The following is a 16865-nucleotide window of genomic DNA, read 5'->3' as shown; positions in this document are numbered from 1 at the left end:
CCTCGAGGCTCCCCACCCAGAAAGAGTTGCCAATTCAAGTTGCAGTAGGACCCATGTTGCTTTTTTATACATATGCAGCTCCGGAGGGGAACGGGCGGGGGCGGGCGGCGAGGGGAGAATAACTGCTTGGTCCTGCAAAGACATCTGTTTCTCATCTCCGTTTGCCGTGGCAAAGGAGAAGAAAGTCTTTTCAAAGGGTGGGAAAGGCACAGATTTTTTTTTTTTTTTTAAATCACACGCACACACAACAACAACAGAACCAAACCAAATAAAAAAAAAAAGAGAAGACATCTCAGAAGGTTGCAGAGTGAATACGTTATCCGGCTGGAGACGGGCCCCCAGGGCTAGGGCGGGAGCCGGGGAGCGCGTGGGGTCTGGGCTGCGGGCTGGAGCTGGGCCCGCGTGTCCCCGGGCACCGGGAGGGGAGGGGAGGGGAGGGGAGAGAGGGGAGGAGAGGGAGGAGGGAGGGCGGGAAGGAGGGAAGGAGGCAGGGGGCGGGCTGGGGTGGGGGTGAGGGGAAGGCGCCCCGTGTGCTGCCTGAGGAGCGGCGGCGGCGGCGGCGGCGGCGGGAGCAGAGGGAGGGCGGGAGAGCGGGCGCGCTTGTCATGTTCCCTCTCTCACCCTGGGGGCATCCTGCAGAACCTCTCCTCGGAAATCCACGGGGAAATGGCAAACAGGATTGACGGGTTTCACACGCTCCTCGCTAGACAGAGCCGCTCATTACCATAACCGTCTGCAGCGACGGCGGCGCGGCGCCCCAGTCGCGGCGGCGGGACCTGCCGGGACCCTCGCCCGCCGCGCACCAGCGTCCACCGTCGACCGGGCCGCCGGGCCGGGCCCCGCGCGACTGTGCACCGGCGGCCGGGCTGGCGCCGAGCCCGGAGCGGACCAGCGGCAGCGCGAGCGCTCCGGCCGCCGCCTCCCGGCTGACCCCGCGGTAAGAGCCGGGCCGGGCGCGGGCGGCGGGGGCGGCGAGGCCCGGGCGGGTGGAGGGCGAGGGCCGGTCCCCGCGGGCAGAGTCTTCGCGCGCCGAGTGGCACCCGCGCGGCCTCCCGGCACCAGGGCCGCGCCGGGGGCGCCGAGCGGACGCGCACCGGCCGGAGCGGGACCCGGGCAGCGCGGGGGCCGGGACGCCGCCGGGCGCCGAGGCGGCGCGGGCTTTCCCCGGGGCTGGCTTGCGCCGCGGGGCCTTCACCGGGGCGGGAACCGCTGCCGCCCGCGCGCACCCAGCCGACTCCGCGGGCGGGTGGGGATGGCAGCCCTGGTGAGCCCCCAGGGCCCGCGGCGGACGCTCCCTCCCTTTCCCTAGGGGACGGGGGGTCAGTAGGGGGGATGCCCCCGGGTCTGGTCGCCGCGACGCTGGGCAGGTGGAGAGGGAGGGGTTGTGGATGTCAGGAGCGCGCGTCTTCGAGAAAAGGGAAGAGCTGCAGGAGCTGACACCTTCTGTCCTCCGCCACCTCCGCCCCCGCACTCTCCTCCCCGGCAGCCGAGCCTCGCTGCGGGCGGCGGCGGCTCCTCTGTCCTCAGCTCACCTCCCCGGCGGACTCGGCTGCTGCCCGCCTGGTCCACGCCTCCGCCTCTCTCTCCTCCCTTCCTCCCCTCCCGCCTCCTGGGCCCTAGCAACTTTCCGGAGTGCCCGGCTGGGGCCGTGGAGGCGGGGGGAGAGGCGCCTCCCCCCCCCCCCCGGCCCAGGGTGGCGCGGACAGAGCGGACGCCTGCGGGAGGTGCGGGCGCTGTCCCCGCCGCCCGGGTCCCACGGCCGCGCCGGGCGCTCCCGCAGCCGCGGGCTCCGAGCGGGCTTGGCCGGCGAGGGAGGGAGGGAGGGCCGGGCAGGCATCTGCTGCGGGCTGGAGCGCGGGGACGGGGCCAGCCTCGCCAGAGCCCTGCCAGCCGCTGTGAGTCATTTCCTTGGAATCCTACCTTTGGTGTTTATTTCCCTTAGAAGGAAACTTGTTTAAAAAAAAAAAAAAAAGAAAAAAGAAAGAAAGAAAAGAAGGAAAGAGTAATAATAGCTCTTATTCTTCAGGAGAGGCGCACGGCTCGCGCACCGTGGAAAGACAACTTGCCTTTGTTCCCAGACACTTGGGGTGTTGTTTACTTTCTCCTGCGGCCGCCGGCCGGCAGGGCTCTGCTCCCTACGTGAGAAGGGACTCAGGGGCCCAGGCACCGACCCCTTGGGGTGTGTCTGTGCCGGAGTCTCCCGGACGTGGTGCCTGCAGGGGGGTCGGTTCTCTAGACGTCGCGACCCTGGGCCTGGGATGGGGAGACCTGGCGCCAGGGCTCGGACACCCGGACACCTCATCTTCCCCCTCAGGCCCAGCACCGGCCCTTCTCGCCCTAGGACCTGACCTAAAGCTCCTGATCTCTCGAAGCTACAGCTGAGAAATGCACTTCTAGGGCAGACAGGTGTACTGCAGCGAGTGGCAGAAAAGCGACATCTGTCTATTCGGAAGGGTTGAAGGATTTTATTCCACCCATTCAGCCCCTTCCACCACCACGAGCAGCAGCGGCAGCTGGACAAGCTGTTGGGATCTTGTTAAGGACAAGGAGGAGGTCGGGTTGGGGGTGGGGTGGGGTCTTGGTCCACCTGGGCAGCACATTTTAAGACTGGCAGCATTGAACATACCAGCCCTTCTCTGCGTTTCCGTGTGGGAATCAGATCTCTAACTGCTGTGATGCTTTTAATGTTCTCTAATTTCCAATGCTGGGGAGGGGGAGGGGGAGGGGGAGGCAAAGAATGACCAGGAGCCCCTCTTAGATTCAAGGTGCCGCTGAACCTGTAGCCACCCTGTTCTATGTGCCTACCTCTCCTATTAGCGTTATAATGGCTCTGAGGAAAAAACATGCGTAAGTCATCTGGAAAAACCAAATTGTATAGCAATGCCTGGTAACTTTACTATGAATATTTCCTGAAAAAGCATGACATTTTAGTCGTTAGCCTTTTGGGAATGCGTGAGGTGTCATTCTGCTACGTCCAGGTGGGTGACAAAACTGACCTGCAGGAACCTGGGAATAAGAGGTTAGGACCTTTTTATTTTTTAAACCCATGTGTAGACAAAACACACTTTAACAACCTTCTTTTGAATCCACTCACCTCTGATGTTAAAAAATACAAATCTTACCATAAATGTACATCTTTGTGGTTATATCTAATAATAACAGCACATGAATTTGTGGATTTAAACTTCTGAACTCAGTAGCAGAATTACAATGTAAATCTCATCGTACAGAGAATAGTGACAGTTTGGATCTGCACGTATAATACAAATAGTCATGTGAAACATGAGCGCTTAGCACCGCACACTCCCAGTTCTTCCTGAACATTGAACTTGCCTTCTTAATTTGTTAACATCCTGGTGTAAATTCTAAATAGGCTTCCTAGGAAGACTCCATTGCAGAATCTTCTCCCAGCCCCCAAATAATCCAAAGTCACTCATATTTTATTCAGACTTACATAAATCACTTATGGAAGGAACTCAGCTTCTCCAGCATATTTGTGTGTACAGGTTTCCAGTTCAAAAAAGAAAAAACTTACAGAAATTAGATTTCACGAAGAAAAGAGCCAAGATAAGACAACTATGCCGTGTTTCAAGTTCAAATGTGTAACTGATGGAATTTCATGTGTTGGAGTCAATACTAACAAGTAGAAACACTGAAATCCTTAACCAAAAAAGCTACAACAATAAGTTATTAATATGTAAACAAACTCTTAGGAACATAAAACAGCACAGGGCCCATATAATGTCCTATTAAACAAAGGTAATTGCTTCTAGGGGCCTACAAATGCTTTCTTAAGAGGAGTGGATTTGTCAACCCTCCTCTGGTTTTATGTAATAAAAGTTCAACAGACAAAAAGCTTGCGTCTTATTCCCAGAATCCAGCACAAAAGTGAATGTGAATTTCAAGCTGGAAACCACCACTGCAGTCAACGAGAAAGGGCTACTGACCGAGAAAAAGCTATATAACTCGCGTGCTCCTGGAATAGCATTTACTGAAACAACTGTCTTTTATCATAGGTTAAGAAATTAGACCATTTATGAGAGTCTCCCAGGGAATCTGTCATCGTGAGGCTTGATAGCTTGTTTGGTTGCCGAGTTTGAGGGGTGATAGAACAGCTTCGTTTGTTAAATCAGGGTAGCCCTAAATTTTTTGATGACTCAAGAGCAAAATAAATGGTATGTCCCACTATTGCCTTTTAGAGAATTAATCAAACACCTCTTTTTTTCTTCTTCTAATAATGTTTACTAAGTCCTTGGTGCTGCTTCTTTGCAGTGTAAAAGAGAAGTGGTAGGTCATTTAGCAGCCCAAATCATTTGGGTCCTCCTTCCAGCCACTGACGTGGACACTTCCCCCTGTCTGTCAGAAGGCCTTGCTTCATTGTTCAGTGAGGTTGGGACAGAATTTAGGATCTCCAAGAGAAGCCCGAACAAAGAATGGAGTCCTGGCTGCCAAGAGCCGCTCTGTTAGCCAGAGGACATTGTCTCTTCAGTGAAGCTATTTCCCCTTCCCCTGGTGTTTTTCCTTCTGTTACCTGGAAGTGGACCCTCCGTATAACATGTAGGTAATCACAGTCTCCTAGACAGCAGGAGATTCACCCTTTCCCCAAAACATTACAAGCTGTATAATTTGGAGAAGGAAAACGTGAAGTAGACCTTTGGCGTATGTTTGAAAGACAATCAGTCTTCAGAAAGCAGACCTGACATCACTCCTTGTGACAGTTCTTTAAATGGCAAAGTGGGATAGTGGAGGTTCAGGTCTTGTAAAGGAATTGGCAGCTAATAAAGGTGCTGAGGCCTCTCTGCCTTCACCACTGATCTCTGGCCCATAGGTCTTTTTGCTTTAGTATCAAATCCTTTTCCCCCTTGAACTCACTCTTCACCCTGCCTCGAGCCTTACTCAGGACCAAGTGGAGACACTGAGCCCCCCTGGAAGTGGCCTGGTCCGCCTGAGTTAAGCAGGGGCCCAGCGCTGCATCACAGAGCAGAGAGGCTCCCAGTCTCCCCGCAGGCCCCAGGCAGGGGCGCAAACTGGAGAGGAGGGCAGTGGTGTGGTGCCTCCTGGAAAGTTCTGCCTTGTGTCTGGGCCTCACCGAGGAAAGAGTTGCCGGCTGCCTCTGGCCCTGAAGCCCTGGCTCCTGTTTAATATTCTGCCTGCTCCGTTGATGTTGTGCTTGGCTCCTGTGGGGCTGCAACTCCCGGCTTGAAACTGGAGCCAATTTTCTGTCTTCATCTCACAGTGTTTTGACTGGAGGCAGATCCAGTTCAGGCCGATCAGGGCTGGTGGAAACAACTACCAAGTGTGTCTCTGTCTGCTTCGTTTTGGGAAAAGAAAGTGGAGGGAGCCCCGGAATGTTGTAGAGGAGCTGGCCCAGCCGAAAGGAGACAAGAGGCCCAGCCACACGGACCAAACCTGAGCGCATCAGTAGGGATTAATGGTGGAGATTTCTGCCTCCCCACCCTTTCCTTTTGATTGATTAGCGGATTTCATCAAAGGAGACTCTCTGGGGACTGACTAGAAAATTGATTTTGCCTTATTAATAGAAAGGAAGCGCAAGGGTCCGGGACTTGCCTCTTAGGGGTACATTTTGTACGGGAAGGTCAGGGGGAAAGGAAAATGTGTTAGGAGGCAAAGCAGCTGTCTCAAAGAGGGCTGAGGGGAATCTGAGAACAATAAGAAATGGGATTTTAAAGATCCGCCCATGAAATGCAGATTGCCGAACACAGAGGCTGAGCTAATAGCAGCAAGAGAGTTTGCTGAGGTTTTCTTTGAAAAAATAATCAAATGTTTCAGGGTGAAGGGGAGGACTGAGAAGTAAAAGTTTCCCAAAGCAAAGGAATGAAAATGCCAAGGCCATTCCCTGGCTTATTCTTGATTAGGGCTGTTTTCTTTCTTTCTTTCTTTTTTTCTTTTCTCTTTTTTTTCCTTTTTCCTTTTTCTTTTTCTTTCTTTCTTTCTTTTTTTTTTTTTTAGATCTGAGGCTGTCAGAGATGACTCTGGTTCTGTCCATGAATAGATTCTGCGAGCCCATTGTCTCAGAAGGAGCTGCTGAAATTGCTGGGTACCAGACACTATGGGAGGCTGACAGCTACGGAGGCCCAAGCCCCCCTGGGCCAGCACAGGCTCCTCTGCAGGGAGACCGGGGAGCCGGTCCCCCACTGGCAGGTACTGCCCTTGACCTTCCCCTGCTGCCCTCTGCAGCTCAGCTGCCAGACTAGTGGGCGGGGGTGGTGTCTGGGGCGCCCTTCTGAGCTGAGAGAGCTCATGTTCCAGGGACTTCCCAGGCTGCCTGTACACCTCTCATAAGTGAGCCCAGGGCTCCTGGGAGGGGACCAGACGTGATACTCAAGTTGCATTCAGACCTGAGGCTACGCAAGCTGCTGCTGCGTGTATAAGTCATGCACCTATATTTTTAAAAGAACCAAACCAGATTTTGGAACTCTTGAGTTTGGGTTTTGGTTTTTCACCCTGTAGCACTGCATGGCTCTCTCAGAGCTACACAAGTCCTGGTGAGCTTGACAATGAAATCTTTATCCCATGAGACATAAAGGAATCTACACTTTGGGCCAGAAGCTGTGTGTCTCTTCTTTTTATTAAGCACACAACTGGCTTTCACATTCAGGGGGAAAATTTTTGAAATCTAGATATATGTTCTTCCTGATTCTTTATTCTTGTATTTTAAGGTAAGTTCCTTGGGTTTTTATGTAGTACCCCTTAAAAAAAAACTATAATGTAAAATAAGTACTCTTTGAAGTTTGTTTTGGATTAAAAGCTCTGTTCTTTAAAATTTAAACCCTACTTTTATTCATGGCTGACATACTACGTTTTTGAGAGGAAAAAGGACTTTGGATAGCCCAAATTTTACTTTTAAATTAAAAAGTTTTTAATTTCATATATTGAAAGAAAGAAAAATTATAACTCTAATATGCAGGTAGTCATTTGCTTCCTTACCTACAGCCAATAACATTTTAAAGTTATTTGGTTGTTAGTGCTGACAGTTAAAGATGTATACATTTGAGCAGTGGTGTTATGTTATCATGGATTTAATTAAACACTTTGAACAAATACTGTTCTTTCCTCTTATGAATTTTGCTGTTTGTGCATACAGTTAAGATTCTGAGTATTTAGTAAATGCTGAAATAGATCATTTTCCTTTATAATTACCTCGAAATCCTTGCCTAGCCTGGGTCACAATTCTGTATGATAGCAACCATTAAGACAAATGTTTATTTTTAATCACCACATGTACAGACAGATACGTAGCCAACTTATCTTCTATAAGGAAATTAAAGGAAAGTATTTTGTTTGGAGAGTCTGGCAAACCGCATGTCATTTGTCATATCTGATTTATTACCACAGGATCACATTACAGGGGAATTTCAAATCCTATAACAACATCCAAGATCACATACTTTAAGAGGAAGTATGTGGAAGAAGAGGATTTTCACCCACCACTCAGCAGCTGTAGCCATAAAGTATGTTGTTTTAATAGTCATTCTTTTTATTAAGAGTTTAAGATACTTAGTAACAGTTGCTTGATCCATTTCCAGAAATTAAATTGTTCCACCCAAGCAATGAAAATGAGCCACTTCTCAGCAGAGCCATATTAATCGTTGTCCCTTTTTTGGGTCCTGTGTTATTTTCACAAGGAATTGAGGAAAGAGCCAGCAGGAGCTCCTCTACCCAGAAATAACAAAATTACATAATCCAAGGAACATCTTTTTTACAAATGATTTGATTTTTCTTAAGTTGCATTAATGGTTATGAATGGTGTGTGCTTTCACGTGTGCACAGAAAAGCACTTGTTCTTTCCTGACATTCCCCTTCCCCAAGCTCTAGCTCCAGTGGCCAGTGCCACTTCTGTGGGTGCCCACCTGGGAGCGGTTCCCCAGGGCTTCTCAGGACCCTTTACAGGTGGACTCCCCATCTGTTGAAAGCATGCGTGGAAGTAGAAACATGCACTTGTACACTGGCTGCATATGTTTACTTTGTTAAAATATGTAATTCATTCCCAAGAAAAGACCACAGCTAACTCTTTTGCATACATAAGAAGAAGTAGGAAACTGGCCACTAAGCTTTTCAGATACCATTTCTTTTCTTTATGGTTATCCTCCTTTAAAAACTAGCTACAGATTTAATCGAGGGAGGGTATAACCCCAGGGCTTCTGGGTGGCCCCGGTTAAGCGTCTGACTCTTGATTTTGGCTTCAGGTCATGATCTCACGGTTCCATAAAGTTCAAGTTCGAGCCCCACTTCAGGCTTCGAGCTTATAGTGCAGAGCCTGCTTAGGGTTTTCTCTCTCTGCCCCTCCCCTGCTCGCTCACTCGAAATAAGTGCATGAACTTAAAAATAAGAAAAGGGAGGGTATAAGCCAAAGCATAGTTGTCTGAAACATGGAGAGGATTTTTAATTTTTTGATGCACTTCCTCTCTGTCTCCTCTTACCCCATCTCCCCGCCACCCCACAAGCTTATCCTTCAAGGTGTTGGCTTTGGCCTTGCTCATAATGACCTGGGCATGCATTGGTAGGTGCTGAGCTTTTCTCTGAATGTATAGTTCCTGCCTTTGATCCTGAGCTGGCTTTGTTCATAGCTCCTCAGGTCATGCTAAAGTTCCTTTTTTTTTTTTTTTTATGGCCTGGAAGAGGTGGCCCCCAGGACACAAGCTGTTTATTTCCTCTTTCGTTTTTGTGTTATGGTTGCAGCGAATTTCTAGTTGCCTCTGTACCAATCATCACATGGTGATGGTAGCACACTGCTCAGAAGTGAGTCTTTCTCATTTCTTCCTTGCATCTCTTCTCCTGCCTGGCTCCAGAAGGAAGCCTACTTTGGCCCTTCAACTGACAGATCTTTTCAGGGGAAAGGCTGTTGTCCCTCGTTCAAGCAAAGATAATTCCAAGTGTTAAACCCACAGGGACAGCCCTGAAAGCAGTTCTCATGCTCCTGGCCAGGGTTTGAAGTATACTTATTATGACCTGTATTTTGCCATCTTTCAAAAGACATTTATTCCCATGTAATGTATGAGTATATGTGTGCGCGTATGTATGTGTTTGTATACACTCACATAAAAGCACAAGTGTCTTAAGGGTACAGCTTGATGGATTTCACATAGTGAACATACCCATGTAACTAGCACCCAGATCAAGAAACAACATAGCCAGCAACTGAGAGCCTCTCTTCGTGCCTCTTGTTACTACTTTTCTGCCCCCCCCACCCCCGCCCCCGCCCCGAGAAACTGCTCTCCTGATTTTTAGCAGTGTAGATTTGTGTGTTTCAGCATCTCCCTCACGGGGCCATATAAGAGCGAACAACCTGACCTCCCCCTGCTGAGGTCTCCATTGTGACTGGATTCCCAGGTGCTTGACCACACCAGGGATTCAGGAATGGGGGCGCGGGGAGACATTAGTAACACCAGGGACGGCATCCCTAAATGAGTTTGGGAGAAACAGGAGCCCAGTATTCCCAGATCCAGAGACTACCAAGAAAGAAATGTACTGTGATGACATTTTCCTGTAGCCCATGACCTAAGTTTTCTCTTCCTTTTTTGACTTTTAGACCATCTCAATTTTTGAGGAACGAGCCCACATCCTTTATATGTCATTAGAAAAGCTAAAGTTTATCGACGATCCTGAGGTATACCTGCGAAGATCTGTCCTTATAAACAATTTGATGAAAAGGATCCATGGAGAAATCATCATGCAGAGTAACTGGTGCTTTCCTGCCTGCTCTTTCAATGGCACCTCTGCTCAAGAGTGGTTCATGGCTCAAGACTGTCCCTACCGAAAACGACCACGGATGGCCAAAGAGGAGTGTGAAAAATTTCATGCCTGCTGCTTTTACCAAGAATGTGGTGGTCACTACCTAAATGTACCCCTTTCTGTCCATGCTAGCGTTGGAAGTGCCTCCACCACTGTCCCCTCTTCCTCCTCATCCTCCTCTTCCTCTCCCCCTCTACCTTTACCGAGTTGTTCCCACCAGGTGGATTTTGACGTAGGCAGCGCACCTATTTACAAGGGTGATGGCCAGATACCTGCCAATGAAATCTTTGTTACTAATGTCAGGTCGCTAGGCGTTCAGGAAAAGGCCACCTTAAGTGATGAGAAAGCAAATCATGACACCAACAGGGATGGTGGCCCCATAAGCCATGAACCTGTGGGAAATGACCTGGCTTTTGAGTGCAAAGGCCAATTTTATGATTATTTTGAGACTGCATATAATGAAAAAAGCAATGTGAGCGAGTCTTGGAAAAAATCCTTAAGGAAAAAGGAGCCTTCACCAAGTAACAAACTGTGCTGCAGCAAAGGGAGTAAAATATGAGCCATCTTTTCACCGAAACTCTGAAGCATGCACAGCATGATCAATTAGCTCTCATAAATTTTATTTTGAATGGATTTTATAGTTTTGTACAACTGATAAAATTATGCCATGAACATGCCGTGTCGTTTTAATGCCTGGAGAGCAGATTGCATAAAACATCTGTATAGTAGGCATCAGCGAGCTACTTATAAATGTGGTGATTTTGCCCAAAAACCAGCTGACTTAATGCTTAAAAGTAGACCTTAGTTTTCTTATGGAAAAGGTCAGTAGATTAGCCTGGGGGCAGTGTGCCCTTGTGATCTTTCCATTACCCCCAAGGAATCTGTCACTAGCTAAGAAACTTCCAACATGTTCGCCAACTAATTAGGTAGTTATTTGGTAAGCAAACCAAAACAACCAGCAAAAGATGCCTGCTTCTACGTGACTATTTTTTTCTGAATAAAAGACTGAAGACAGGGAGCTAGATGAAGTGGCCTCGTGGTGCCGTTAAGTATTTATATTTAACAGTCTTGCGTGACAGATGAAAAGAGGATGGAACATAATGAAACACCAGTCTTGGGGTGGCAATCAACAATATGTGTAGAGGGGTGATCCCTGCAAGTTCCTGGCTTGCCTGTGATGGGTGATTCGGCTGTTAAAGAGAGGTGTTAATACAGGGCGATTTTTGGTGCCTTACTTTATCTTAATTTTTGCCAATGTGCAAATTAAGGATAAATCAAGAGTTACAGCAGGGATTTAACAAACAGGAAAAAAAAATACACAGGGTGGATCAATATCGTTTGGAAACCGTTAACTTCGAAACTATTGCGTTCAACTTTTGATTCAACATCTCTATCCTTTCTTTGTTTTTGATGCCCAATTGCTTTTGGATTTGGCATTTTTAGAAAGGGATGGGGGCAACAATAGAGCTGTTAGAAGCCAGCACTAAGCTGCTTGAGCTTTTTCTATGGCAACGGTCTGTTGCTGGGGTTTGGGTTTTTTGGGTTTTGGGTTGTTTAGTTTTGTTTTGTTTTCTTGTCCAATGAAGTTCATGAACCAGTGGCATGCATTATACTTTAATCTGTTTTGCATCATTTCACTCGTTTAGATTATGAAAGCATGTGGTTTTTTATATATGACTTTTGCTGTTGATTAAGAAGCACAATGTTAATAAATGATGTGGTGATCAATAAGGTTTTATCTTAAAGAATGTAAAGATTTTAGTTTTTGGAAAGTTATTTTGGAGAAATGGGACTCAGCTGGCAATAGCTACCATGTATTTGGTCAACATGTTTCTCAGTGATTTCTTTAATTTGTACGTTTGCAAGAGCGTGTTCAGAGTGCCCCTCTGACCGTCTGCCCTTCTCCAGCCAACTTCTTCCACACTGTATTGCAGTTTCCAAGGTTGCTAATTGACTTGGGCCTCCTTAAACAATACTTCACAGGAACCAAATGCCAAATGGAGGAAATAAGTACGTCCTCCCAGTTTCTCCAAGATAAAGCTTTTTTATTATTGCTATTAATATTAAATATAGGTCTCATTCATACAGTGTATGAGTAGGATCATTTGGACAATGTCCACAAGGACCAATTTTTAAAACATGTTCTTGTGTTATGGCTAAATAGTCTAGTAATGTTTTGTCCTTTATTTTCAATATTTGATAAACATTTGATGTTGAAAACTTAGATGATAGATGCTTGTATATGACTGTGTTGTTGTAATAAAGTGAGGTTTTCTTGATATATATTTATTAAAATGATCAAAATTCATTAAGATTTTGTTATTTTAATAATCCTCAGCAGTGTTTCTCTTTTCCATTGCTCTTTCTCTTTTAAAAAACTCTAAATGTCTAGTGGACAGTGGCCATGCAGGTGTCTTCAAAATGAAAGACTACTTTAAGAGGTCAATTGGACAGGTATTTTAGAATGATGCTAGTTTGTAAGTTTAGATTCCTGTGGATTAAGAGGACAGTGGTTTTTTTTTTTTTTTTTTTTTTTTAACGTTTATTTTTGAGACAGAGAGAGACAGAGCATGAACAGGGGAGGGTCAAAGAGAGAGGGAGACACAGAATCTGAAACAGGCTCCAGGCTCTGAGCGGTCAGCACAGAGTCTGACACGGGGCTCGAACTCATGGACCGCAAGATCATGACCTCAGCCAAAGTCGGATGCTTAACCGACTGAGCCACCCTGGCGCCCCAAGGGGACAGTGTTAATAAATGATGTGGTTGGTTGTCAAGGCTTCATCTTAAAGAATCTAAACATTTTCCATTTTTGCAAAGTTTCTGATAAAAACAGCATAATGTAAACCCTGAGTAAATCCTAGCTGATTTCCATTATGAAATGCCAAATTGTCAAAAAGATGACTCGTGTCAATGGTTGAAACCGCCATAGATCATTGCTAGTGTTACTCCATACGACTCTGTATTAATGTTATTCTTCGAGGCTAATATTTCATTTGGTAAGAGAAGGCTAGTTGAAAGCTAATTTGTCGAACATAGCATTCTTACTCTGTCCTACATCATAGAGATTTAAATATGAAAGAAATAACATCCTTTTGCTTTTTAAAATCCCCCAGCATTATTAATGTTTCTCTTGATGGCCAAAGCTATAAAATGACTGAGTTGGTGATTTCCCACAGCACTCACCTGAGCTGGGGTTCAGGCTTCCACTCTGTAGAACCTACCAGAGCTTCTCTGCTGGAAGATCGGTGCCTTTCAATTCAGCAGCATTAAAATTTGTAATTTTTAGTCATCAAGTTTTTGTTTCTAGGATATTTCCAGCATACCAAAAGACCTGCTTTCTCTTTCCCCTGCCTCCCAAAAAAACTCCTACTAAACACCCATCAGAATAAAAATGTTCCTTTTGTTGGTGTGAGAGCATTAGGGCCTCCTGTGTGCCTGGATTGCCATGTCTACTCAGAAGATACTCAGATTTTTCCAGAGTGGCCAAGACAGGTAAATCTAGGGACTGGGTTCTATAGCTGCATCCTCAGAGACTGGTAAAGCTAAGACACTCTTCACCCCACACACTGTGTCTGTTCACCTGGAAGGAGCACCTTTTCTCATTGCTGTGCTTTGCTTTAAGGAAAACCTGATAGGGCAAGATTCTGGACTTTTAAAAGTTAAATGAAGGGAAATACTCACTTAAGAAAATGACCCAACTCCCCCAAGAATGCCATTAATTGCTACTCCCTGAGGCATCTAGGTGCATCTCTTTAACCAAATCATTCACCTTTGCCTCTGGCCTTTCCTCTCTAAAAGTGGAGCGGAGGCCCTTTAAAAGAGCAAAGATACCGTAGTCTTCCTAGCTTCCGCTCTCAAAAATCCTATTATTCTGTGCTTCACCTTGAAGGGGGTCCCAAGGACAGGATTACAGCAGCCAGGATGTGGGAGGAAGGTAGAAACACTCAAAAACTTGAGGAAGTGACTGTCTGCTGACCGATTAGTAATTAGGGTCAAGCATCTTTGGCACAATCTTTTAAGACAGTGGTGATTTAGAACATTTTGTTTCGTAAATGGTGAAGCCAGCGAATGAACATTTAGTTTTGGAGATCATAGATAACTCCATCAAAGCAAGGCTACCCACCCCTCCAATCATGAACTTGTATTACAGCTCTACTGAATGCCTTCCTTTCTGTGTATCTAGAGAAGAGCTGGGAACAACTTGGCAGCAGACATGGGCGTTAAGAGATGTCAACCTCACAATAAACATCAGACAAGGATAAGGATTCGTATGCAACGCAGCTCAGGCTTTTATATTCCTCAAATAAATTGTGAGCAGAAAACGTTTTTGAAAATAATTAGTTGTTCAAATCCATTTTCTGTGACAGCCCCTGAAGTTTGAAGCCACTTCATTTCTACTGAAGGTTATCCATGCCAATTTTGCTAGGCCTTTTCAAAAACAGGGAGTCAGCAGGCCATGAACAGTGATGGTTTAAATGAGATGCAGAACTGTCCCAGGAAGAGGGGAAGGAAATCAATAGTTCGGTAACAAAAGAGACAATGTATGGTTTCTAGGAATTCACATTAAGATTGCTGTGTTTTGATTGTGGTTTAAAATAAAATGCATTCAGGATCTTGCAAGTTACTACTCACTGCCTCCATTCCTCTCCTAGAGTGTGTAAGCAAGGTAGATTATCTCCACATGGCTAAAACTTCTCCATTGGATGTGAGAGCTACATGACCAAGGGTGAAACAGTTACCAGTTGAGAGATTGTTTCCAGCCCTGTGTACATGCCATATTTCAGCTGGGGGAATTCACTTAGGAAAAGCACTTGCAAAGATGTAAGTTATGAACACTTGAATCTCGCATCCTGCCATAAAGTGCATCAGCAAGTGAGTTTAATAAAACATGCTGTTTAAAATAGTCTGTAATTTCCTGTTTCTGCGTTTTCCTTCAGTATGTGTGACAAGCTGAGGAACCATGACTACACGAAGGGCATTTACACAAGCTCGTCTGGTGGTGTTTGCAAACCATTGCCACGAGCTTCATCTTCTTTGGTAAACAATTCTCTGGTGGGCTGTCTATGATTGTTGGTTTTTTTCCTTGGTGTTGGTCCAATTTGTTAATTCTGAAAATGCAAACTACTTATTCATAGCCTGGAAACACCTGCTTTTGACCGCAGTGAAACTGATAGAACGTATGGAGATGAATTAGTCATTTCTCATGAAAGTACCCACGTTTTTCTCAACCCCATTTTTATAACTGTTCCCTTGATTTAAAATTATAAAATCTTACAAAATGCCAGATCTTGGGAGATAGAACACACATAGAAAAGAACTTGCAGAGACGGAAGTTGTGATCTTGCCTCTTGCCAAGATGCCAAGACAATGGACAAAGCAAAATTTGGGAGAGGCCCAATCCACGCGAAGGCCTGTACTGCCCAGACTGGCTTGGCTTTCAGCAAGCACTCCCTTCATCCAGGTCATTCCATGGCAGCAGCTGGATTCAAACATCAGGCATGTGATGCTCCCTGCCCCCTGATACTAGCCTGGGGTACTTCTAGACACAGTGTTTTTTCTGCAGATGTTTTCTGAGGTGACTGCAATGAGCTACGATCAGATGTGACATAACCCTGTATCCTGGTGATCAAGAAGTGAGCAGAGCTCTCTCAGTGCACCTGGCCCAGAACTCAGGCATCTATAGCTTCCTCAAAACTCACAAACACCTCTGTGCGTGATTGGGAAAAGACGGAGAATGACAGATTATAAGGCAAGGGAATTCAGCACAAGGTTAGGAGTTGCTCTCTGATGGAGTAGAGTGTGAGAAGTCTGAGAAACACAGTGCCCCATGTGCATTGCAGAGTGAGCTCACTTTCTTTAAGGAAAAGTGTAAAGATCCAAACAGAAAGAAGAATTTCCCTGGGGGGGGGGGCTGGTGAGTCAACCTCTTTAGGGAGATAGGAAAACTATTTCAGGGACTAAAGGATTTCCTTTACGTTTTTGCAAGAAGAGAGAAATGGTTTGTTTGCCCTTTCTGGGAGCTGGGTGTGTTTCTCATTGTTTCCCAAGTCCATAGATGCTGTGCTTTTCAATTAATCCACCAAATGATCTTTGTGACTAGGCATAGTTCTTAGCCTAACGTACCTCTCTCCTATTCAGTTCAGGCTCAGCAGTTGTGGTTTTCTCGTGAGACTGGACTATAGCAGAGGGTTAAGAGTGGGATTTGGAATCCCGCTGCTTGGATGCATCTGTAGCTATGCAAGCTTGACCTTGGCCTGCAGCCACTTCACTTCCTGGTGCCTTGATTTCCTTGTCTGTACATTGGGGTGGCATAATGTACCCACCTGACAAGGTTGCCAGGATTAAAGGCTTTATTTAATATTAGGGAAGTGACGCACCCTTGCCTAGATGCACATGATGGGTATGCAGTGCCTGTGAGCCCCCATGACTTCTTCACTAATGTCCCTGGATGCCCTGAAGGCTGGACCTTGATAAAACCAGATTCTCCTTTTTGTGGAAAGCGCTCAGCCTTTTGGGTTCCGTATAACAAGCTTGAAACAAATAGAGGTGTTGTCAAACCTGGGGAACCAAGACCCTTAAACACCTATAAAATAGTCATTGGTGTCCTTGAGATATTTTTAACATTTCAAAAGGTTTACTGGAAATCAAAATTTCTTGAAAGCTGTTGCATAGACTAACCCATGGCAGATTTCTTTACTGTTACTTGGAACTAAACCAACTCTGGGTTAACACAGCACAAACTGAGAAGAAACTCTGGGAAAATGAAAGCGTTATCCTTAGTAATTACAATTGATTTCATAGATAGAATCTCTGAGAACATGGACTATATTAAGGGAATAAGAGGTATCCCTTATAAGTGAAAACATGAAAAACTGCTAACCTCTGACTCATCCCTAGGATTTGTCCAAGTTCAAGTTAATTCAATTGCTGTATTAAATGATTCTCTTAAAGTTAGTTTTTACTCAGAAAAAATACAGTTTTGAGTATTTATATAATGTGGATAATTTAGACCCAAAATGATTCCTAGTGTTCTTACATCTGGTAATGGAGGCCAAAGCAGTATTTTCTGGATAATCCTAATTTTGGGGGACATGGCCTATCATAAAATAAG

At 46.0% G+C, this 16865-nt stretch overlaps 1 protein-coding gene across 2 annotated transcripts; it reads left to right on the top strand.

Annotated features, from left to right (window-relative positions):
- The first annotated feature begins 893 nt into the window (after positions 1-893).
- Positions 894-12034, top strand: SERTAD4 (SERTA domain containing 4). 2 transcript variants are annotated; one of them, XM_030303114.1, is made up of 4 exons: positions 894-937; positions 5971-6162; positions 7357-7472; positions 9551-12034. In XM_030303114.1, the coding sequence occupies exons 2-4, from the start codon at positions 5988-5990 to the stop codon at positions 10310-10312; spliced, it is 1053 nt and encodes a 350-aa protein (XP_030158974.1). In that variant the 5' UTR covers positions 894-937; positions 5971-5987; the 3' UTR covers positions 10313-12034. The 2 variants fall into 2 exon arrangements, with proteins under 2 accessions (XP_030158974.1, XP_030158975.1); XM_030303115.1 differs by lacking the exon at positions 894-937 and having other exon boundaries at positions 5923-6162.
- Positions 12035-16865: the final 4831 nt, after the last annotated feature.

This window comes from Lynx canadensis, chromosome F1, assembly GCF_007474595.2.
Source record: "Lynx canadensis isolate LIC74 chromosome F1, mLynCan4.pri.v2, whole genome shotgun sequence".
Classification (NCBI taxonomy): domain Eukaryota; kingdom Metazoa; phylum Chordata; class Mammalia; order Carnivora; family Felidae; genus Lynx; species Lynx canadensis.
The sequence above is the reverse complement of the archived record's forward strand: the minus strand, read 5'-3'. Positions and strand labels throughout refer to the sequence as shown.